At 38.1% G+C, this 23,411-nt stretch overlaps 1 protein-coding gene across 5 annotated transcripts in view; it reads right to left on the bottom strand.

The window, feature by feature from the left end:
• Window positions 1-23,411, bottom strand: part of dock11 (dedicator of cytokinesis 11) — a 141,834-nt gene that overhangs the window by 65,593 nt on the left and 52,830 nt on the right. For 3 of the 5 annotated variants that reach the window (XM_069193447.1, XM_069193450.1, XM_069193449.1), the window contains 20 exons: window positions 23,132-23,316; window positions 21,744-21,809; window positions 18,816-18,908; window positions 18,127-18,250; window positions 17,027-17,148; window positions 15,008-15,091; window positions 14,369-14,458; window positions 13,575-13,696; window positions 12,912-12,981; window positions 11,086-11,211; window positions 10,105-10,176; window positions 9,145-9,291; window positions 7,293-7,376; window positions 5,697-5,808; window positions 5,417-5,455; window positions 4,558-4,739; window positions 2,034-2,150; window positions 1,763-1,838; window positions 1,556-1,647; window positions 51-165 (listed from right to left, as the gene is read on the bottom strand). In XM_069193447.1, the coding sequence (XP_069049548.1) occupies window positions 51-165; window positions 1,556-1,647; window positions 1,763-1,838; window positions 2,034-2,150; window positions 4,558-4,739; window positions 5,417-5,455; window positions 5,697-5,808; window positions 7,293-7,376; window positions 9,145-9,291; window positions 10,105-10,176; window positions 11,086-11,211; window positions 12,912-12,981; window positions 13,575-13,696; window positions 14,369-14,458; window positions 15,008-15,091; window positions 17,027-17,148; window positions 18,127-18,250; window positions 18,816-18,908; window positions 21,744-21,809; window positions 23,132-23,316 (2,118 nt within the window). The remainder of the gene's footprint in view (window positions 1-50; window positions 166-1,555; window positions 1,648-1,762; window positions 1,839-2,033; window positions 2,151-4,557; window positions 4,740-5,416; window positions 5,456-5,696; window positions 5,809-7,292; window positions 7,377-9,144; window positions 9,292-10,104; window positions 10,177-11,085; window positions 11,212-12,911; window positions 12,982-13,574; window positions 13,697-14,368; window positions 14,459-15,007; window positions 15,092-17,026; window positions 17,149-18,126; window positions 18,251-18,815; window positions 18,909-21,743; window positions 21,810-23,131; window positions 23,317-23,411) is intronic. The other 2 variants (XM_069193448.1, XM_069193451.1) reach the window with 1 other exon arrangement.

The raw sequence follows: 23,411 nt of genomic DNA, 5'->3' as shown, positions 1-23,411 counted from the left end.
TACAATTCCCACAGGTTTAGGGAGAACCATACTTAAAGGAGAGCACTGACCTTCTGATATTGTTTTTACAATGTGTAGATAGCACATCAGAAGACTTCTGACCTCATAGTGACCCAGCCTGTGTAATGGTGGCATGGCACTCATTGTTGAGCTGCGTCTGTGGATCTGTTAGAAAACAATTCCATTATTTCCAATCAATAAATCATTCATGGCAGAGAAGGCACACCTAGAGGACAATTTATAGATGTTTCAGGAAAAGTGTCATTTAAAGAGCTTAGCCTCATGTTGCAGGGCACTGGCAAAACGTCCCACCAGAGAAATTCTGTTAATCGTGGTTTTGTGTGCAGACCTCATTTAGGGGACAAAAAATATAACATGGTTTTTGCTCCCAGCCTCAATATGCTAAGACATGCAGCCTATCTATTATAGCTGTATGTGTGAGTCTTAAGTAGCATTCACCACTGACTAATATAACGTACAGTACTGCCATATAGTGAAAAGCAATGAGAGGGTTCATGGTCCACCATATTGGCTAGGAACCCAACCCACTCTGCTTATGATTATTTTTTACACCATTTTCTGAAAATGCAGCTGTTTTATTTGCATGGTATGCATATATAGTCTCCTTATAACATGTTAGGTATGGAACATACTTGGCTGACACGTTTATCCAAAGTGACTCACATTTGTACACAGTTACAATGTACAAACGCTCCAACCTACTGGAACAATCTTGAGTTTACAGTACTTTACTCTAACTGGCAATATAATCCATGACTCACCTGCTATTCAAAACTACAACCTTCCAGTTATGAGTATAAGATGGCAATACATGTCTTTTGGTAATGATTAAATGCACTGAAATTAAAGTTAGTTCACTAGGAATGACAAACACCCAAGCTGAAAGCGTCATGGAGCACAATTGTGGCTTAACCCTCTTGGCTGAGGGCTGACCTCCCGGCCATTGGACAAGGAGGCCAGAACCCCCCTGCAGGGTGACCAAGTGGGTAGCTGTGGAGGTGGAGGTGGGATGCAAGAGACATAGGGATATCGTAGGTATTTATAATGTTTGGGAGAGGAATGGATTGTCAGGAGCGATTGCTACAGAAATTACTGACAGCTGAGTCTGATTGAGCTTGGTTGTTGTCATCCCTCCTGAACTTTTGTTATAAACTCCATCTATTTAGGGTTTCCAAATATCAACATCTTGTGATTTGAATCTCCTAAAATAAAGTTCCAACAAGCTGTTATAAAGCAAAAATAAAGAAAAACACATAAGTCATTATACTTTCTGGTACTGAGGTCACCACTGCAGTTTAATAACAAGTATGTAATGTTTAACTTCTTAACCAAGATATTATTAAAACAATTCGAAGCAGAAGTGTTATCAATATTGTTCACAATTACAGTACTTTAATTACTAAATTGAAGCAAAAAAAAAGATGTTGGCATTTTTGGTGACCACATAACAGTTCCCCTCTCTCTTTCCCTCCCATCATCATCATTGATAACGAGTCATTCTTAACGAGCATAATACTGCAGCATCACGATTTACCCCATCGGTAGTGTCAGGTGTGCCAGGCTCGATGAAGAGGGAACCCCGGGAGTCCTCACGCTTTACTGTGTGACCATTTTGAGCAGTGTAGCCTTGTAAAAAACAAACATAAAAAATCTGCAAACCACAAATACAGTTCTCATGGTCTGTACTGAACTTCATACCAAAGACTCACTTTTAGCGACAAACATGGAAATGAAGTCTTACTTAGATCTTTGTCTATGATGGCGCTGGACCTATTGTGTTGACTGGGTGGAGAGGCATACAAATCATCCCTGGAAGCCTGCAACACCACAAATAGAAGCTGTTTCAAAGTAGCATGACACCACTGATTTCAGCATTTACAAACATATAATTATTTGTGGTTAATTCTTTCATTGGTCAGTATAATTTAGAGTCTCCGTTGCTCAAATAAAAGGTGCGATCAGCTCATTAGTTTTCAGAGAACAGAGTGTGTCAGCATGCAGGTCATACTTACACTAACATGCAGGCCACTATACAGCCCTGAAGAGTCCCTCATTGAGAGGTAGTCGATGTTTTGATACAGCAGCTCGAACAGGGGCAAGTACAGAAGAGATATTCTTGCCTGTTGGTTCTGTGAACAGGAACAGAGAATTGAAAGAAATGTGTCAATTTCTACTTCAAAATTTATGAGGTAAAGCAAGCAGACAGGCATTGTGTGATCATACTGATCTCTCCGTCTCGCAGAGGGGTTTCAGAACTCCTACTACAGAAAGCCATCCGAAACCAAAATTATCGTGAATCTAGAATCACATTTTCCCCCTTCTCTCATCTCCTTCTAATCCTCTCTATTCATTTGCAGGTTTTGACTTCACACCTCTCTTCCAGTTCTCCCACAGTGTTGATACTCCGCTTCCCTTAGTCTCCACCTCCTCTTATTTACCCTGCCTTTTGTTCTCCCACACTTCATTAACTGCTGGTTTCCCTCTCTCCCTCACAACGGAAGGCTAAACCGCAAAACACTGCGTCTCTTTTCTTTTCCTTTCAGCATGGAATAAACCTTGACCTTTTCCTTTGGAGGCATGCAATATGGTCAATTTCTAATACACTGGTTTAGAAAGAGTATAGATGTTTATTTCAGGTACAGTATACAGTATACAGTATGCTTTTCCACCAGTTTCCTGATTCTGGTTGTGGAGACCTACACACTTACTGTTTTTTGTTCCAGACAAATTTGGTTACATAATTGATCCCTTTATTGACTTAATAACATCTTAATAACGGGGTTAATTTGAAGCCTTCTTGAAAATAAGTCAGGGTATCCGTGTCAACAAACTGGCTAGGTTTAAAGTTATAGCATGACAAAAGTAAATACGACAAAAATTTAATAAAAGTAGAATTTGAGAAGAATAAACTCTTGCAAATGTTTTTTTAAACATAAAAAAGTTTTATTAACATTAACAATAAAACGGCCCCAGCCATTTTAAAGTTTTGTTCACCATGTTCACTTTGTTTCTTTGAATCTGGGCTTGCGTCTGTCTTGTGTGTCAGAAAACTGAATATTTTTAATAACTGAACTGAATTTTTAATAACTGAAATATTTTCATGATAAAAATGAAAGACAATGATCATCACAACCATCCCACCATCTATAACCACTCAAATACACTCGAGCAGCACAGGCAGGCGAAGACTTGAATAAAATTCCAGGGAAAACCCTCTACTTGTATGGAATTCCTGCTCTTAAACCTGAAAGTAAATATTGCCAAGTAAGACTCTGCCAAGTCAAAACACAAGGGGCAGAAGAGTTGGAGTCAAGCCAATGGTGAAGTGAGAGTAAGTGTTTTCCCAGTGAGTTAAAGACACAAGTCAGTGGTGCTGGGACGGTAAGTGCTTTCACTAGTATAGGGTAAAAAAGGATGAACACTGTCAGACTGAGAGGCCTATTGCTGTTAAGTGACAGTTTTTGGACATTAAAATGAGGCAACAAGAAAAAAGGTGACTATTAGCTAACAATGTGTATTTGGTGATTGTTTAAAAGCAGTTACTCCAATGACAGAAGGTGGAATTTTAATTTTCATGCAACAACATCTTCTGTGTTTTAAGTGGATCATTTGTTCATGTATTGCTGTGCTTTGGATTTTTATTAAAATACATTCTTCCTTTTTCTGGTTAACATTATAGCAATGTCTTGTTTAGCACTGTTTCTATCAGCACTGGTTTATCATAGCAATATTTGTCCTGGTGGTTATTTTAAACACCCAAATTACATCTGTATAAAAGCTGAATATTTCTGTCTCTGATGCAAAAATAGACCAGGCAGATGCACCTACTGTAGAGCACAATCACTGCATGGCATAGTTTGCATCTTGCTACTGTTTGTTCTGAAGGCAAAATTTAATGAAAAATGCAAATGCAGGCTCTCAGCCAATGAGGGTGTGGACTGATATGTAGGATTTCCTGTTTGGCCAGTGCTGTTTGCTCATTAAAAAGAAGTCCAGTCAAAAAGAAATCTCAAGCCCTGCATGATATGCCACTGGCTGGCCTGTCCTGTAGTACTTCCCATTGGTCTCCCATTGCTGCCAAGTTACAGCAGTGGAGGCAAATGCTGATTAATCTATGTAAGCTCTGACAAAATGTATTGGTGTGTAGCGAAAGATGATGTATTTCTTATGCAACTATAATTTAAGAATAAACTCTCTTTATAAACTGATTTTTAATTATATTTTTGTGGTAAAAACCCCAATGAAGCCCTCATAGGTCACTCATAAGAAACACAGTAGCGATCCTAGAAAAACATCTCTTAGGAACTCTGGCTATGATTGCTTCTACTAGCTCTGATTCCCACAATCCAGAGTGCTCTTTCTCTGGAACCCATCCTCAGAGCTAAACAAGGCACCGCTGTACTGAAACAATCAGCCAAAAAAAGTCATTTTGATATAAGAAAGGTACCAGACTTTTCTGAAATTCCAGGACCCTCTCTTTGCACGGCCAAACATATAAAACGTCTAGAAGAAATATTTGGTGAGCCTTTAACTTACCTTGTATGCTGTGTATCTGTCGTCAAACGTGTGTTTTATCATGAGGTTTTTCAGCACAGACACAGCAAGGTGCCGTATATCAGAGCAGTCCTGCAGGGCCAAGGCCAGCTCCCTCATCAGCAGCCCAACAAGAAAATGGTTCTTACAGTATTCTTCTGTTAAGCTGTACTCCAGATTTAGGTCTGTAACAGGGCGCACAATCAAACTTTTACACCACTGTAACTTTTGTAATAGTCTACTAGTCCTTGTCAGTTTGATAACATATTCTACATTGCAATTTTGAAGATTTGTAGATAAGCAAGTGCCTTCATCTTCAGAACTACAATCCAGAACATTGGCAGAAAGAGACATCAGTAGAGTGAGGAGACGGCCTTTCTGCTCTTGCCAAAAGTAACTATAATACTATTGGCCATTCTATTGATACGGCCCAGTAGTGATACTGCATGTGTCACTGCATTCTCCTTTGAAAGACATTTGTGCATTTAGAAATCTTCACAATTCCAACCTAGAATCATTTATTACCCAATTACTCATCTAAAATCATATAATTTTATAACCATAGCTGCAGTCCTACTCTATTATGATTTGATCTTCCTGTATTATACTGTAAATCATTCTCCAGCTCCGAGTACGTTTCCAGCCAACGTCTTGCAAAGTTACTTTGCTCTACAAAGCAATGCTATGCAATCTTTTAGTAAATAAAACAAGTTTTAAATGTTAGCAAATAAGAACGTGCTTACATTTTGCATGTGCAACAAATTTTAAATGCCAGCAAGACACGATCATGAGAATAACATAAGCTTGCAACTAAGTATTAGTTTAGAACTACTTCGCATTTGTATTCTGTAAAACTACCTACCTACAGCACTGAAACGTTCCACCGCATATGAAATAAAATCTAATTAGCAACAAAAAAGAAAAAAAAATACTTACTAGTAACAGAACAATACAACAAAATGTTAAACTTCAACTTCACTTTGCAGTGACAACATTGCTTAGAAAAAGACATCAAAACTGTTATTACATTAATTTTAATGGAATGAGTGACAAGACTCTAAAAGTATTATAAAGGGACAAATTAAGAAGAAAGTTAATTAAGAGACGTAATCAAAAACAGTGTGGACTGTCTTTCAGTTTACCTTGCACTCTCTGAAGTTTGGTTTTTCCGAAAGTCATAGGCAGATTGAGAGGAATATAGTGCTCATGATAGCAAACGGTCATTAGGAAATCAAACTTGAACTCTGTAAGAACCTGAGAAAGGATACACAATCAGTAAAACCCAGTAAGGATACAAAATCAGTAAAATGTCACAATAGAATTTTGAAGATAATTAACTTTTAACAACAAGTTTTACTTGATGTTATTTAACAGATGTTCCAGAAAAGGTTAAATTCTAATCTCGCACTGCTGTTCTCCTACATGCAGCATACTGTAAATACCCCCTCCCTCCAGCCCACCTTCATCCTTGCAGCTGCTTCCCAAGTTCATTCCTCTGAAGTAAGAGGGTTGTGTCATTTCCTCAGCCCGGCAAGTTAAGGCCAAAGTATTAAGTACAATATCCTTTTATATTTGTTGGCTTGTTTACATCAAATTTGACCACAGTACTGAAATTAGTTAATGAGATAAATGTATCACTGAGACAATTTAAAAAAGAGTCAAAGTTCAAAGAGCTACTGAGTGCTATACCATATAATAAAACCTTAAATATAAACTAACCATTAAGTACTAAGCATGTATATTATTATTCTATGCTATTTACAGAAAAACAAAATTTTATGGTTTATCAAGCTGTATGACCAGGTGATTACATTAAAAAAAATACATTTAATGTAGTTAAATTCTTAGTTTTATATTTACACAGTAAAAAGCAAGAAGGATAGGAGGTAAACACTGAACTTGAAGAAGCTACCTGTTATTTTTTAATTGTGAAAATTGTAAATTCCTGACAATGTGTTGAACCAATAAAGAAAAATATCAGTAGTAATTCTAAAAACAATCATTTAAATCATAAGGTGTCATGTTAAAATTGTGTGGTTCAAATTCAAAAGAATCAGCCCAGAGTCCAACAACTAGATATGTTACACAGCTTAAAGGAAAAGTCCTAAACTGACAGACTAAAAGAACTAAAAGGACAGGGAAGACTACAAAGGGACCCGATCCAAGTATTGCAAATTCTCTGACACTGACAAATTCCACTTTTTTAAGAACCAACAATGAAATACAAACAAAAGGACAGAAGTGGACATTACAGTAAAGATAAGTTATAACTAACCATAGACTAAAACTAAATACTAATGAGTAATAGATTTCAGATTTATTTACTTGTTTGGAGTTGGAAGTAGACAGGAGCAAATGTTTGTACAGTGGCAAAATTCCTGGAAGTACTTAAATTGTCATCCACTATAGCCTTAAAATCCAGCAATCAGAGAATGCTGAATCGAGAACGCTTTTTCATCAATTTCCCATCATTAGAATTTTGAAATTATGAATGTCAGTACAATGAAAGGTTACACTGTGTTACAGGAGGTGCTGTTTGTTTGGATGAAATGGCAAACCAAGGTCCTTGTCTTTAAAGGTATGAGTGTTCACCCCAGTGTCTTGGCAAAATTCTACATAGGGTTCGCCCAATCTGGTCTCTCTAATCTGAGTCCCCTCCTACTATATGCATAGAACTTTGAGAGATAAAAAGCTTTATACAAAAATGCAGTCAGCAATGAAAAAAAATGACTTTGTACCTTGGGGTCTTTAAGGCTAAAACCACAAATGTAGTCATTTACAAGGCTGAACGCGAATCCTCTGTCCATGAGCGTAAAACACCGCTGCAAAAATTCAAAATAAAATTAATTACTGTATCACCACAGCATGACATGACCTGCATGACCTGTACCTTCTAGACACATGTTTTTTCAGTGATACACTCTAGAAAAACAAATAATAGGTCTTGATTCTACTATGATTTCAATAATATTACAGTTGTACTAATGAGCACTTTTCAGGAAACCTAAAGATGTGTATAGTACAGTAGCACTCCTGTGATATACATAAAATAAAAAAAGAAGAGGTATGAACAATACACGATAGGAATGCATACCTTCAACATTGAGGCATGTACAGTAATTTACCATACATGCAAATAAAAACGAGCATACATCGTCATTTTTGTCAAAATACTTAAGTACAATACTAAAGCAGAGCAGCGTCAACATGACACCTCGAATGTTGTCATCGTCCACTGTGATGAGGACATTTGTTTTTTGTGGTTAAAATTTGTTTCAAACCAGGAAACAAACTTTTTGTTGTACTGCATGAAGTGTATCCATGCAAATTAAGTTTAATCAGTCTGCTGCACAGTTGCACCACAAGGTGCCCCTGTGAGATAACGCACGTACTGTAAGACGCTCTTTCCCAGAATGAGAAAGAGATTCTCAGAAGATAAAGCAACTATCTAAAGAAATACTGCTCCTACATAATTCCCACGTTTGACTCAAATTCTCATTTTTGAACAGTACTTAATGAAAAAGCAATGACCATGACAAAGCTTCATAGAGTAACTAAAGGCCAAAGGTGAATACATTAAACTGCTTGTGACTGCTAATTCCAGTCTTATTGTAGATTTATTTCTAAGAATAGCATTCTATTTCAATCTCCCTTTGGGGGGGCCAAGAATACTTAAAAAAAAACAGGATAGATATTGATATGTTCTAAATTTATTAAATTATGTTACATTTCCGTAGTGCATAGAGCACAAGATAGTTGGTGAAGTATTTTACTATTAGCCAAGTTACATATAACCCTTGATTCTTTTGAATGAAGATGTTTTCTGTTAGCAAAGCATGTGGACTTCCAATCATTGTTGGAGGTCTAAGTCATTGCCATTGACTGATGCCAAGACCATGTATCCACAAATGTGATTAAAGACTTGTAAATCAGTCGCTTCCCAAAATTCTGCAAAAGCATGCAGAGATAAGTCAAAAGGGTACCCTGATGTGTAAATATTTGTATTTCAATTATTGATGGCAAAAAAAAAAACATTAACTATATAACTGCTCAGACTGTATAAAGACTAAACAGAAGTACAGTATCTTGCTCCCTGTGATGTCTGGTTTATTTAAATTGGCTGTTTAGCTATATCTTCAACTGTGCACCACATTCAGGTGTTCAATAAATATACCACACCCGTTTAGCTTGCATTCCTTTTCCTGATTGATTGTATGTTCAACACACTGGCACATGAGGGCAAATGATAACATAAAATTAGCCAAACACAGGTATGAGTAGAACATAATAGACTCATTTGAACATAGGCCAAAAAACCTCCCTTTCATACTTTTTAGATTATTAAGGAAGATAGGAGCTTGTGTCGGAGACAATAGGCAACAGTATTTTACAGTTCAAGGTTGATCACTTGTATAATGTCAGGCACACTTATGGTATTATCACTTAGCTGGGATTTTTACCACAGGGCATTCTTCAATTTACATTTTGTTCTTTGTTCAGGTGTAACTGTGCTTAAGAAGCAATGACGAGGGCAGATTTTGTATCGGTCTTTTTTAAAGCCCCCTGTCATTGTAGCCCTTTCTTGTCAACCTTGATAAAGTTGGCCAAGCCCAGAGTGACGTTCCGGGCCTCCTCGGGAATCTCCGCGTAGCGAATGGTGATGTGTGGCATTATCGCCAGGAGCAAGGACTGCAGGGCTTGATGATAGGTGTCTGGGAATCTCTGTGCTCTAGGCATCTGTGTACATTGGAGAGAGTAGTGATAGATAAAGACATTGTCACTATAATGAAGTATAACAGCTTTCATCCAACAAGGAGTAGGTATTTGCTTATTTTAAAGACATCTGAAAGACAATATTTAAGTTAAGTGTCTTTCAGATGTCTTTAAAATCATGCTTTCTTTTCAGAATCACTGATGACCTTACAAAAAGCAATCTAATGATGCCACATGATAGTGCCATCCTCATTTTAAGTATTTTTTTCCCTTTTCTAGTGCAGTAAGGCATGGCAGTACCCAAGCTAGTGTTGAGGAAGTGAAATCATAACTGCCCGTGAGAGTCATTAATAGGTCCACTTGTTAAACCTACATTTTAAACTAAATGACTCATCATTAAAATGAGGCCTTACTAAAACTTGATATGGTCAACTTTGTATCAGGAAAGTCGGCAGTTACAGAGTTTTCCTCATAGAGGATTGGAATATACAGTAAGTAATAGAGTGATGTTTATCTGTGTTTCCAAATCTACAGTTATACGAGTAAAGGTTCTGTAAAATAAGCCAAAAAATGTTTTCAAATCACTGTGAACTGAAAAAACCGCATACAGTACACTGTAGATGGTACTATAATGTCTGGAAAACTAGTCTTCAATTACTTATTTACCTTTTAGTCTTGTCAATATTGTATGACTACATAAATTCTAAATGTGTGGTTATACACGTTAAAACAGTGCAGTCATAAATGATTCTTCTCGTACATTGCAAACATTATTTTTTTTAGTTTTTAATATTACAATCCTTAAAACTTTTAATTGTTTTCCCATGATAGTCTTACCTTGATTTTATTTCCTTCCAGTAAATACTGTGCCATTGACTTTGTCATGGTCTCAAAGAAAAACCAGGAATACTGAAAGAAAGAAGATAGGAAGTTTGACTTGCTGAGAAATCACACTAGAGTTAATAAATGAATAGTTAATAAATAGAATTCAGGGTTTCTTATATGTCTATTAAATTACAACCTGACTTGCATATACAGTATTACATGCATATTAGATAGTTTTATACAGTAACATGACTAGACAACAAAACCATAATCTGTGTTGCAGTGACACCTGTTGGGGGATGAGAAAATAGCAGAGTCATAACCTCAACAGCTGTCTGATACTTGTTTTACATTGGAGTCCAATTAATTTCCAGTTCTAACACTGTCGAATTCTCCTGATCCTCATATATAATGTCTGTCCAGGTATTAAATATATGCTAGTGAAATCCATGTATATCACAAATAAAATTGGACATAATGTATCACAGATTAAACTATTGTAAAAAGATAAAGTGGTTTTATTCTTTATTCTATTTCAGGAGGGAGGCTGACAGACTGCAACAGAATCTATACACAGATACAAGTATGCTACCTGCCAAAACAACACAAGACTATAGTTTACATCCTGCAGAAAAACAATTTACAATTTACATAATGTGATAATTTTATGTTAATTGTTCACCCACAATCACCTCAAAATTAGTATGAGCCCCCACACTTATCTCCATTTTGTTTCAGTTATGTCTTATAACAATCATTAACTTTCTTTGACTGCAATTATCAAACAATTAGGGCTTTTGTCCTCAAACGTAAGGTGAACAAAATGCAGAGGGCACTTTCATAAATGCTACGTAACAGAAAGATATATGGGAACACTTCAGATTTTGTTTTTGATGTTCTACACAGCTAGCACTGAGGTCAAATTTAAAATTTGTAAAACAGATAAATATTTCTGACACAAAGACAGGAGACAAGAGAGTACATTTCTTCTACCTTCAGCAGCTTGTTAATGGTGAGGAAGTCAGCAGACTGCTTGAGAATGGCTGTCACTGCTGTGGCCAGGACTTCATGTGTTGTCATCGGATTTGAAGATGATGGCTTTTTCGTCACAAAGACATACTATGGCAGCAAATCAACACCGTATAAGTTTCTACGGATTTCAGTAAACATAAGTAGATGATATACCATATCTTAAATCTGAAAACACTCTAGCTTTTTATGCTTGAGGAAGGGGAAATATTTGCACTAGGAGGTTTTTGAACTTAGAAACAGTTTTCCATAGTCAGTGGATGCTCCTACTGGTGATATTCTCTGGGTCTGGCAACCCGTTGAAAAACTGTACTGTATACAGTATACAAATACAAATATACTGTATAAACCTACTGTAACATTCTAATACAAACTGTTTTATCATTTACTAGCACAAAGTAATTACAATTCAATAGAGGGGAACAACATATGATACAATGTTTTCTGTACTAGGAAAAGGCTTTATGTGGTTTCAGAAACTCTTAAAGTCTACAAGTGTTTGACGCGAGGTGTGATTCTTTGCATTTTGAAGTTGTTGAGCCAAATATGCAAACTGCTCTGAGACAGGGTATGATATGCCCAAGGGTATAACACAAGACAATAAACATATCCGCTTGCTTCCTTTTTCACCTGGTTTATTCCAGTTAAGCTAGACTCATTTTTAATTTAAGATTAAAGAGATACTGCACAATAGTCAGATTAAATTGTAGTTTGGCTGTTCATAAGGCGTAGGCATTCACTCTTTATTCTAGAACCAATCTATGTTGCTATTACCAGGATGCAAAACATTTGGTTAGGAAATATTTCAGAGAACAGTATTGAGAAATGTATCGCCTGTAACCTTAGGGTTGTTGGAGTCTGAAACATGCTAGGCAGCCATGTTGTTGAAGCCAATATTTTGGCAAAAGAAACAGCTGGATGAGATAATTGGATCAACAAACTATTAACTACCAAATGAGCTAGATGGACCAAATCCCCCCCTGTTACTTGTTATTTGTAACCTTCCTTGTGCTCTAATGCAAACCGTTTTTGGTCTATCAAAGAGTTGCTTTAAATGGTGGTCTACTGTATTCTCTCAAGCTTTGTGAAAGAACTGTAAGCTATCATGAACATCATGGACAACAGCATACTGTACCATGCTTTTAGCACTTTATGATTTTGGGTATTTCAGCTTAAAAAATGGCCCAATGTATAGATATAAGGACACAGATTATGTTTTATATTATCACCCTCATCAGATTCCACCAAAAATTATGAATTCAAAGCTTCATGATTTCTGAAAGCTATTGAAAAGGAGGGGGTTGTATGTCAAAATTCTAATGGCATATAGGAGAAAGGGTTAGACAATTTCAGCTTGGCTGTGCTGGAAACATGACATTTCTCATGAGAAATGTACTGTATTTTTCTATTTGTACACCAGAAAATGAACTCAGAATGTGAAAAAGTACACAGAAGCACTTTATGTCTATTGAATTAGGGGACTTATTCGTCTTCTTATAACTCTAAGTCTAATTCTTATGAATGTTTGTAGAGCACCTTAACACTGGTACGTATTTTTATTTTCATCTGAAAACAAAGAAACAAAGAACAAACAGTCTGGAATCCATCTATTAACTAGGGATTTTTCACTAGCAAATTGAACTCCAAAGAAACTCATATCTTCTGTCACTAAATTTGAATGTTTTTCAGCTCATCCCATTTCAAAATAAAATGAAAATCAAAATTTCCTAGACTTGGAAAAAAAAAACAACTTAATTCATCATAAAGAAAACACATCCAGCAGTGCTTACCTTGAGAAAAGAGCGTAAGTAATGGTCCAAGCCTTCCTCATGGCATTTTGAAACAATGTGAATGATGACCCTGTAAATATACATTTATAAGCAATATGAATGATGCAAAAAAGTATTCCATACTCCAGGGTATATGAAATCTATTTATTAAATTCTCTACCAAATTTCAATGACCTGGTATTACACCAGAGGCAGATGACTCCAATTGATGGGAAACATTTGATTATAGTTTTCATTCCTTCTCAGACTTTAACGACTTAATAACTGAATTCACGTCAGTTGTTTTTCAGTCTTAGATGGAAACTGAAAGTGTATCTAAAACTCAAAAACTTGATTTTTTGGTTTCTGCTTTCCTCTTGGCTCTTTTTCAGGGTACATCTGTCTAAAAGCAGATATTGTGATCTTCCCACTTAACAGCACACTCAACTAAACAGAAAACGGGTCATGCTGGCAACATTAACAGACCCATTGCCTTCTGGGAACTGTTATTTGCTACAGAAACGTGAGGAACTATCATCCTTGGAAAGACTGGAAGAACACCTAAACCATGCCCCATTTCCAAAACATGTACTGTACCATGTTTTGTTATAAAAAGTACATTCTTGAAGTTCTTGAAGCAGTTGGTGGGCATTCTGACTTCCAGAATATCTGCTATTGACCAACCTGGTAGAATTAACAGCTATTTCCTGGTGGTCCTTTGTCACCATGGTGAGGACCTGGAACAGCTGGATGAGAACTGTGGGGAGGAACTTGATGATGACCTGAGTCTCCATGGCATGAAGGCACTGTGGAAATGGTAATCATATATTCATAACATTTATATACATTTATACATCTCTCTGTACATATAACATTCATAGCTCACAACCTCATCTTCACTGAACAATTGCTATGATTTTAAGTCAGCAAGCATCAGGTGCAAGGCAGGATACATCCTGGACAGGATGCCAGTCCATCACTTTCAGACACATTCACACCACACCATTATTCCCACAAGCCAATTAACCTACCAGCATGTCTTTGGACTGAGGGAGGAAACTTGGGCATTCAGAGGAAAACCATGCGGAGAACATACGATACAAACTCCACACTGACAGCCTCCCTTGTCTAGAATTTCACCCATGGTCCCAGCACTGAGAAGCAGCATTGCTAGCCACAGCAACACCATCCCGCCCTCTATAACTGACTGACTTTTTACTTTAGCAAAGTGATATCCATTTGCATTAATTCATACAGATGAATTTCATACAGACATGCTTTGCTCAAGGCTCAACAGCACTGCCCCAGCTGGGATCTGAACCCACTACCTTCCTGTTATGAGTCCAGAGCCCTGACCACTGCACTGACCTGTGAGTTAGTAAACAAGAATGCTAAAGAAAGAGATCATTTTCAGCACTGAAGCATGCAGTGTACAGTAGCTCAAGGGCTTCAACGTTGTCCTAAAGCTGTGGCATTACCTTTAAATACTTCACAAGTTCAGCTGGGCTCTCCTGTGGCCCTGACTGGAGCATCTGGCAGTGCTGGAAAAACTTATGCAAGTGAGTGTCCTGCAGACAAAAAAAAAACACTTTAGAAATAAATCCCAAGTTACACTGTTAGCAATAAACACCTCTCAGTTCTTTTTTGATTTTCCAATTCAATAAAAAAAAATTAAACAGTAGTCTCAGGTGACATTTGTAACATGCTCATGAGTGCAGTCCACTTTTGATTTTTCTGTTCATGTCTATTTTGTTTTGGTAGCAAAAGATTAAAGACGTAACTCAATTTTCATCACGTCTGGCCTATGTGAAAATAAACAGTAAAATACTGGATTAGAATTCTAAATATAACAAATACTGTATATACGCAGTCCTTTGTCTCTCCATATTCCAAACTGGCAAAATTCAAAAATTGAATTTTTAAACAACAAAAAAGACTATCTGAAGTCAGAGCAATACTCTTTTGGTTGTTCCTTCTATCCAACATGTGCATAAAACAAAAGGTTTCTTTGAAAGAGAAACCCCAAATGTGAAAGTATTGAAGACAGATGTACAGAGCTGGGAATAATACTTAAAAGCAAGGAAACATTTGATAAGAGCAACAAAGTAGGTACATACCTGAGTATAGATGGTGGAAACCACATTGGTTCTTACTTTAAACAGTGGTTTGGCATTATCAACCCATCTAATGTCCGGTGATGTCTGATTAAAGAAAAAGAAGAAAGTTTAATCCAGTAACACTGATGGCGCAGAGAGTTCAGTCAAACCACAGCTGCCCTTAGCTCAGAATACTGCTCTGTACTGAACCTTGGATTGCTCAGATCCTCTAAGGGGAGCTTAAAGAGTTTTTAATCCACACCCAAACTGCATTCTGAGGCAACCTGTTTTACTGATTGATTTACAGAAGCATTTGTTGTCAGAAAAGCTCTAATCCCGGAGAGCCGCATGTCCTTCATGATTAAAGGGAAAAGTTACCTCTAAAATGTAAGAGGGCAGTGATCAGGAAAATATGTGCATGTATATAGAATGAAGCAAATTTAGCTGGTTAAGTTAAGCCACATCTCACTTGATAAAACATGAAAACCACAAAGCTTCCCAGGACACATGACAAGGGCTGTTGACCTCCTGACTACAGGAATAGCCAATATACCCAGACTAGTTGTCCTGTTGTTTTAAGGTGGGTTTCTGGATTGCACATGCTGAAATGGAGGCTTAAAGAAGTAACGGAAAGACAGTTCTAAACAGAACTCCATACAAGTGGGTACTGTGTGACCATCAAGAGATTAAAGTGAAGTCTTCCTTCTCTTTTACCATTTTAATGATTCATCCATCCATTTTTTAACAGTTTTTTCCAAATCAGGGCTGTAGGGAAGCTAGAGCCTATCTCTGCACACAATGGGCACACCCTGAAGGGGACATCAGTCCATCACAGGGCAGACAAGGCACAAACTCTCTCATTTAGAGTTAGTTGTCCCAGTAACCAACTAACCTATCAGTATGTTTTTGTACTCTGGGAGTAGTGAACATGGGGAGAACATACAAACTCCACACAAATACTGTAGCTCCCCAGGTCTGGAATTGAACCAAGGGCCTCAGTACTCTGAGGCACCAATACTAACCACTGCACCACCATGCTGCTCTCTATTTTAACAACTTACAAATATTTATTTAGTCCAGTTGTTGATTTACTAGGAATTTTACTTCATTACCCCCTTGCTTACAAACTTATGAAAACTTCCCAGAAAAACAGGTTGGTTAAAAAAATATGCTACTTCTAAATTTCATTTTGCTCCTGAAAGAGAGCACCCTGATTTCTTTTTTGCCGAATGCAAACAAAAAGATGAAAATGTCCTTCTTTTCACAATGCTGATGTGAACAGAAGGCTTCCTTATAATTAAATTTAATTCTGAAAAAATATCTAGAAGTTACCTGGTGTGCCAAAAGCCTAATGCAGCAATTTTCACAATATTTTATTTCATAAGGTATTTTTGAGGCTTTGTGACTGAGTGGAATTCTGGTTTGGAATGAGGTCAGAATGATTTTTTTTCCCCTCACATGCAGAATATGAGCCATCTGTGGGATTTTCCAGATACTGTATTTACCTACCTGGAGAATACTGTATGCGATGTTTTTCTTGCTGACATACATTCCTTTCTTTATATGGTGACACAAGCAGTACAAAAAACCCTCAAATGTATGTTTTTCGAGGTTCAGTGAATGAGTTCAGTGAATGCTGGTATTGCTCTACTAAGCTCTCCAGGGACATCTGTAATAAATTTATACCAAACCTGCTGAACTGCACTGTGATTTTGCGATCTCTACAGGGGCAAGGGGGTTAAACGCCTCACAGCTCATGGCTTCTGAGCTGGTTTCCAGACTGGGATATCTTCTTTGTGGAGATCTCATGTTCTTCCCGTGCATATGTTGGTTTCCTCCAGTTTCCTCCCACTGTGCAGACACATTGCTAGACTGATGGGCATCTTTAAATCTCTCCCCCTGTCTGTATTAGTGCGTGAGTTCCCAGGGATGGGCTGGCATTCTGTCCTGATCCTAACCCTGTCTCCCTGTGATTCTCTAAGGATAAAGTGGCTCCTGAGAATGAGAATGGGAAGACAGGGGGATGAACTATTTACACACCTTTCTTGAATCTCCACTCTTGTCACACAGGTAGCCTGCAGGCAGGTTAGCAGAGACAGGCAACTGCTGCTCTACTGAGCCGGCTCTGCCATCTCTCAGGAGTGGACACCAGGCGTAACCCACTGCCAATGGAGGACAAGAGAGTCAATCTCAGCACACATTTGCAGAACCCAGGAGAGATACTGTATAAACAACAGCAGAAACAAGACGTATTCATAGCTGTGTAAACACGCAACAGCAAAGTGACAGAGACACCTACAGAGGTGTTAGTGGGGTCAGCAGGGGGCACTCACCCTGCGGTCCATGTGGGTCCTAATGCCCCAATATAGTGACGCGGACACTATACCGTAAACAGGCGCCGTCCTTCGGATGAGACGTAAAACCGAGGTCTTGACTCTCTGTGGTCATTAAAAATCCCGGGGCATTTCTCGAAAAAAGTAGGTGTGTAACCCTACTGTAGTCCTGGCCAAATTTCCCATTGGCCCTTACCAAGCATGGTCTCCTAATAATATATAAATTGGCTTCATTAGTGTGCTCTCCTCCCCACTAATAGCTGATGTGTGGTGAGCATTCTGACGCACTATGGCTGCTGTCACATCACCCAGGTGGATGCTGCACATTGGTGGTGGTGGAGGGGATCCCCATTACCTGTAAAGCGCTTTGAGTCGAGTGTCCAGAAAAAGCGCTATATAAGTGTAAGCAATTATTATTACAGTCGAAGCACAGACACACTCTCCGAAGTGATTTCTGGCAAGTATGCAAGTGAGTCAAATGAGTAAAACACTGTGCTGGAAAATCAACTGTTATAGTCTTCTACACATCCCTGAAACACCGCCTATCACCTTTGATGAAAAAAAATCATTTACTCCTCATCTTGAATTCGAAACCTCAAATTATTTTCATATACCAAAAAAAATGCTTGGATGGGGATCAAATACTTGGATTTAATACCTAGGAGTGCAGTATACCTATAGTATGTAGTGGCACTTTGAATAGTTTTTAACCATTGCTAAACTCAAGTGCAGGGATACTGCAGATCCCCATACAGTGATTAATGCGCTCAGGGCCAGGAGTCACCACAACCAGAGGCAAGCCCTTACCCAGTGACTCAACCCCATCCCGCTTCTTGGTAGAGGTCTTAGAGTTGTATTCACAGCTGATATGGTAGAAGGTGAAGAGCACGTGGTGCTTCTCATGGAGGTGGATGGGCAGCTCAATTTTAATCTGGAAAGAAACATTGAGGACTTGTGAGGTTTGAACACCAGGGGGCAGGCCAGAGAAAGCAATTAGTCAGAAGATACAAACCTCAATTTTGTGAGTGTGATAACCTTACAGCATTGATTGGTATGTATGGCTTTAACCCAACTGAGAAATGACTGCCAAGGTACTGTATATGGATGAAGAAGCAGAAAGGCCTCTGTGCTTACCCCCAGAGGTGTAAGGCATTAGTCACAGCTCTGGGGATTGTGGAGGGGTGTTAGCATGCCATTCACTTTCAAATGCACTGATGCATTCTGTGGTTTAAAATATATTACCTATTAAATGTTTGCCTACAAAAAAATACAACAGCAGCTTTTGGTACAGTCTGTTTTTCTTGTCAGCCTGCAATGCCTCCTGCCCCATCCCCACCGAACACAAGGTTAGGGCTAGGGTTGGGTAAAAAAAAAAGTGATCCTGTGATTCACATTGATACAAACCCTAGAACATACATCAGAATGAAATAAATATATATAGGGATGGTAACAGAGGAAAAGAAAAGCCTCATTTGTATTTTTTCTGTACTGCTTACCTCATCGTAGAACTCTGGGTTCTGGTTATGATGCAACACAGCTGCAAAGGCACTGGTTGTAAACAGAGGGCCACCAGGTTTGTCGTAGATACACTGCAACATAAAACAGCTTTGATAGTCTTGTGTTATGGTAGAATTCAGTGTAGCTAAGACGTTCCTCAAACATCACTGATGTTACATAATTAACTCATATTAGGAATTAGGAAATCATTTTCTACTTCTTAAGTAATGGAATATTTTAGTAGTTGATAAAATAGCTTTAGAAACATGATACAGATTGTTTCTAATGCTATTTTATCAGCTACTAAAATCTTCCCTGAACCTACTGCTTTGGAAAACCATTTTCTTTTAACATTTGATCACTATCCATCCGTTTTCACACGGCTCTTCCTCAGATCAGCAATAGGCTTTCATTTGAAGGGGACACTATACTGTAAACAGGCGCCGTCCTTCGGATGAGACGTAAAACCGAGGTCCTGACTCTCTGCGGTCATTAAAAATCCCAGGGTGTTTCTCGAAAAGAGTAGGGGTGTACCCCGGCGTCCTGGCCACATTTCCCATCTGCCTTTATCAATTATGGCCTCCTAACAATCCCCCTCTATAAATTGGCTTAATTACTCTGCTCTCCTCCCCACTGATCGTTGATGTGTGGTGAGTGTTCTGGTGCACTATGGCTGCCGTCGCATCATCCAGGTGGATGCTGCACATTGGTGGTGGTGGAGGGGAGTCCCCATTACCTGTAAAGCGCTTTGAGCGGAGTGTCCAGAAAAGCGCTATTTAAATGTAAGCAATCATTATAATTATTATTATGGTATCAGTCAAGTGAAATGTCCTGAATAAATTACAGTACTAGGTACCGCTAGAAAGCAATGTGACAAGCTAATGTGCTCCCACTGTCATCACATTTTAAATCTCCACAATGAGTTGGTTCCTTCACAGAAACGAAACTGCATTTTTTATATAATATTCCATTTATTCCTTTTATATGACTAGCCCAACTGTGTAATTTTGTTGCAATTCAAACTGCAGTGTCTCTGGGTTCAGGCCTAAATTACTAGGATCTTTATTACAACTTGGTCACTAGGAATGAGGCCTATTACAATCCTCATGTAAGTACTAAAGCTGTAGCCAAAACACTTGCATCACCCCTGTCATTATCTACTCTACAACGTCATTATCTACAATGCTAGGGTGATGGTCCATACTACACTTTTTCAAACCATTAGAATAAGTTGGTATTTCAGGAGAATTACATTGCTTATTGTTCCATGTCACGTTATACATCTTATATGATATTGTATATACTGTACGAGACACTGCTCAGAAACCTCACTAACAATACTAATCCAATGCTGAAGAACGATTATTGGACAAATCCTGTTCTAAATCAAATTACAGGAAAATGTAAGAATGGCTACAAACTCAATTATTTGATACAGTAGGCATATACTGTGACATTTATCTTCACCAATTGAAAAACCTCTGAAAGATGAATGAGAGTTAATGATTTAGGGAAGTGTATCAGTAGTGCATTGCATATTACTGGGTGCATAATTCTACACCAGTGACCTTTATAGTTATAGAGATGTTAGCAGGACAAAGTCAGCACAAATAACAGGACAAGGAGAGGCAGTAAATCACTGTTTAAAAACCACAATTGAATTTGGGCCTGGCACAGTGAAACTTTCAAAACATTATCTGACGTCTGTGGGAGAACAGGTCGCTTCCAACTACTAGTATTTTATTAAAGAATCATGCTGTAATTCTGCAAAACAGAAAGAAGGCGTTTAAAAAATCTAATGATGACACTAATAAACTCTAAATAAAATCAGCAATGTGCTCTTCTGTCAGCTGGATCTTGAGTGCATTGAAGGCATGTGATGAAGATTCATAAGCAGAGTCCCATTTAACAAATAATACCTTTGTTGTTAAACATGTCACCCTGGACAGCACTGACAGCCTCAAACCACAGGAATGAACTTCTGCAAAGGCCATCAGCGGATGTGAAGCTGGTGTTCAGTTATATTGCATAAACTCAAATGCCCAGCAGAAATTAGTGACTGTGTGATCCATTGTTTTGTCTAAGGGTGTTCTTTACAGTTGACTGCCAAATGCAAATAATACAATAACTCACAGAAGTTCTTGTTGTACATTTTACACAGGGGTGCTTTTAATTAGTCCTGCTGCCTTAAATCTACTCCAAAAGTCATTAAGATATCCCTGTATTTCTTTATTTTTTCAATTCCATTTCAGATGCCAGACAAATGCAGAGCTTAAAGCTCTATTGATAAGTGATACTGGTCTGCTCCTGAGATTGTGTTCCCTGTTTCATCAACTAAAGGCATTCTGTTAAACCGATTATGTAAAAAGGAATACAAATGATATGAGGCCCATACAGTTCATTTGGTTGTTACTACCTAATTGATCCAAGGAACTGTTTCCTAAACAACAAGGCTGGGTAGTAAGTTCCACACTCCCACAACCCTTTGAAGTGCTTGTTCTAAGATTTAAAAGCAGAGGGCTTTAGAGGGCTTTAGAGGGCGTTCTACTTCTGTCCTGTTCCTAGTCTTTCTGGTGTGTCCGTTGTCTAGCCTATTTACTTCCTGTTTCTGCTCTGCTCCTTGCTCAGCATTGACGTTCATATGTCCTGAGACCTGCCTAGCACCAGGTCGCTGCTGTCCATGGCCTGAGGGCATAAGTTTCTATACGGCATTTTCTGAACAGCTGAGCCCGGGCTAACCCCCGTCTCGCTGCTACGCATAGGGTCTTTAATCGCTCTCCTGCCATTCCACGGTTCGTCCCTTCAGACATCTGTGATATTATGTTTGTGTTTTGGTGTTTATTCTGAAAGGGTTCACTGGCTCGGTTTTGTGTACTTAATGCAGTTTTCAAATGCAATTTTTACACATTTTATATACCTGCACTCACCTTCAAAGCCCCAGCTGCCTCTTCATCTGAGTCTCTGAACTCCACACACACGGCTATGTTCCTTGCCTAGGAAACAATCCCAAATATGAAGCAGAGAAGATTTTCAGACACATACTTGTATTTCAAAAGCAGAAAGCTTGTGAAATGACCGCCAGTTGTTAAAGTAAAAAACAGATAAATTATCAAAAGATATTTAACAAGAAGCGATACATGATAAAATATGAGTTGCAGACAAGAACAAAGCCTGAACAAGTAAAGGGAAAAATCATAATATAAATGGAAAAACAGGCAACGTGATTAAGCATGCTGCAACAACACTGCATGTCAAATACCCAATCTGAATGTTTGAAGGGGTACCTTGATTACATGTATCATCAACATCTTTTGAAATGAATGGGTGAAAAGGAAACACCCAAGTACTTGGTTCTCAGTCTAAGGCAACCAAGTCACCACTAGATTGGAAACAGAGAGCTATAAATCATGTATTTCACACCAACATAGAATATGAGACATCAGACCTTTAAGTCAGGCTCAGAAAGTTTCTTTCTACTCTGTCTTTCTGAGCCCTTAATAACCTAATTTAGCCAACCATATCTACTATGTATGTATGCCTTATTTGAAGCAGTGAGGTACTTTTCTCACTACTAAACTTGTAGTGAGGGGCTGGAACAAAATGGCTGTCATACCATTCACAGGAACTCAACTGCACTAATGGTGACTCAAGGGCCATCTACAGTATATCTAGATCCTACTACATGAAGAGTGCCACACACATGCAAGGTGCCTGCTTACTATTATTAAGACTATAAGAAACATTACAAAATTGAGGAGACTGATGGGCCCACACATTTTGTTTAGTAGTAGCTAATTGATTGGAAGCTCTCATCCAGCTATTTTCTTAAAAGAAGCCAGTGTATCTGCTTCAACAATATGACTGGGTACTGGGACTCAGTGAGTAACCTTTTATGGTAAAATGTAATAGCATAGAAACTTTTTGAAAAAAAAGTAATAGCATGTTCCAAAAAAAAGATTAGCCTCCCCATTAGAGAATCAAACTTCATGCAAAATGTTTAATTCTGCAAAAGGACCTTAATGCATCCTTACTCTATCCTTATGATTATTCACTGACTTCTGAAAACACCATTCCTGCATTATTTAGGCATTCCCCAGTAAACAATATTCTCTGTTGATCAGCCTTTTGTTGTTTTGTTTTCCAACTTTACAGACAACGTACTGTACCATATGATGTGTATGAAATAGTACAGCTCTCAATTTAACTTCCATTCAGTTATTAAAGCTAACTAGTTTGCACACAAAATAAACTGATTTAATAAGATATCAAGATTTCACTCCCCTTTGAATCTCTTCGCTCCTCAAAAGTGACATACCTTAGCAAATGTTTTTTGATTGTCGTATTTCAGTTGCAGGGGGTAAATGTAAAGATGATTTTTGTAAATTGTGTACGGATAATTGTATTTTGCTTCTTCGGGAACAAATTCTTCAATTTCCACAGAGACTGTCTCACACTCTGGCTCAAAGGGCTTGAGAGGGATGTAGGACGTTGTCACAGAGTCTGAGGGAGGAAATAGAAATTTATTCAACACCTAATTCCAGATTCAATAAGATGGACCATAGTTTCCATACAGAGATAAAACACAAACGGAGAAG

Source organism: Lepisosteus oculatus, chromosome 8, assembly GCF_040954835.1.
Source record: "Lepisosteus oculatus isolate fLepOcu1 chromosome 8, fLepOcu1.hap2, whole genome shotgun sequence".
In the NCBI taxonomy this organism is placed as follows: Eukaryota; Metazoa; Chordata; class Actinopteri; order Semionotiformes; family Lepisosteidae; genus Lepisosteus; species Lepisosteus oculatus.
The sequence above is the reverse complement of the archived record's forward strand: the minus strand, read 5'-3'. Positions and strand labels throughout refer to the sequence as shown.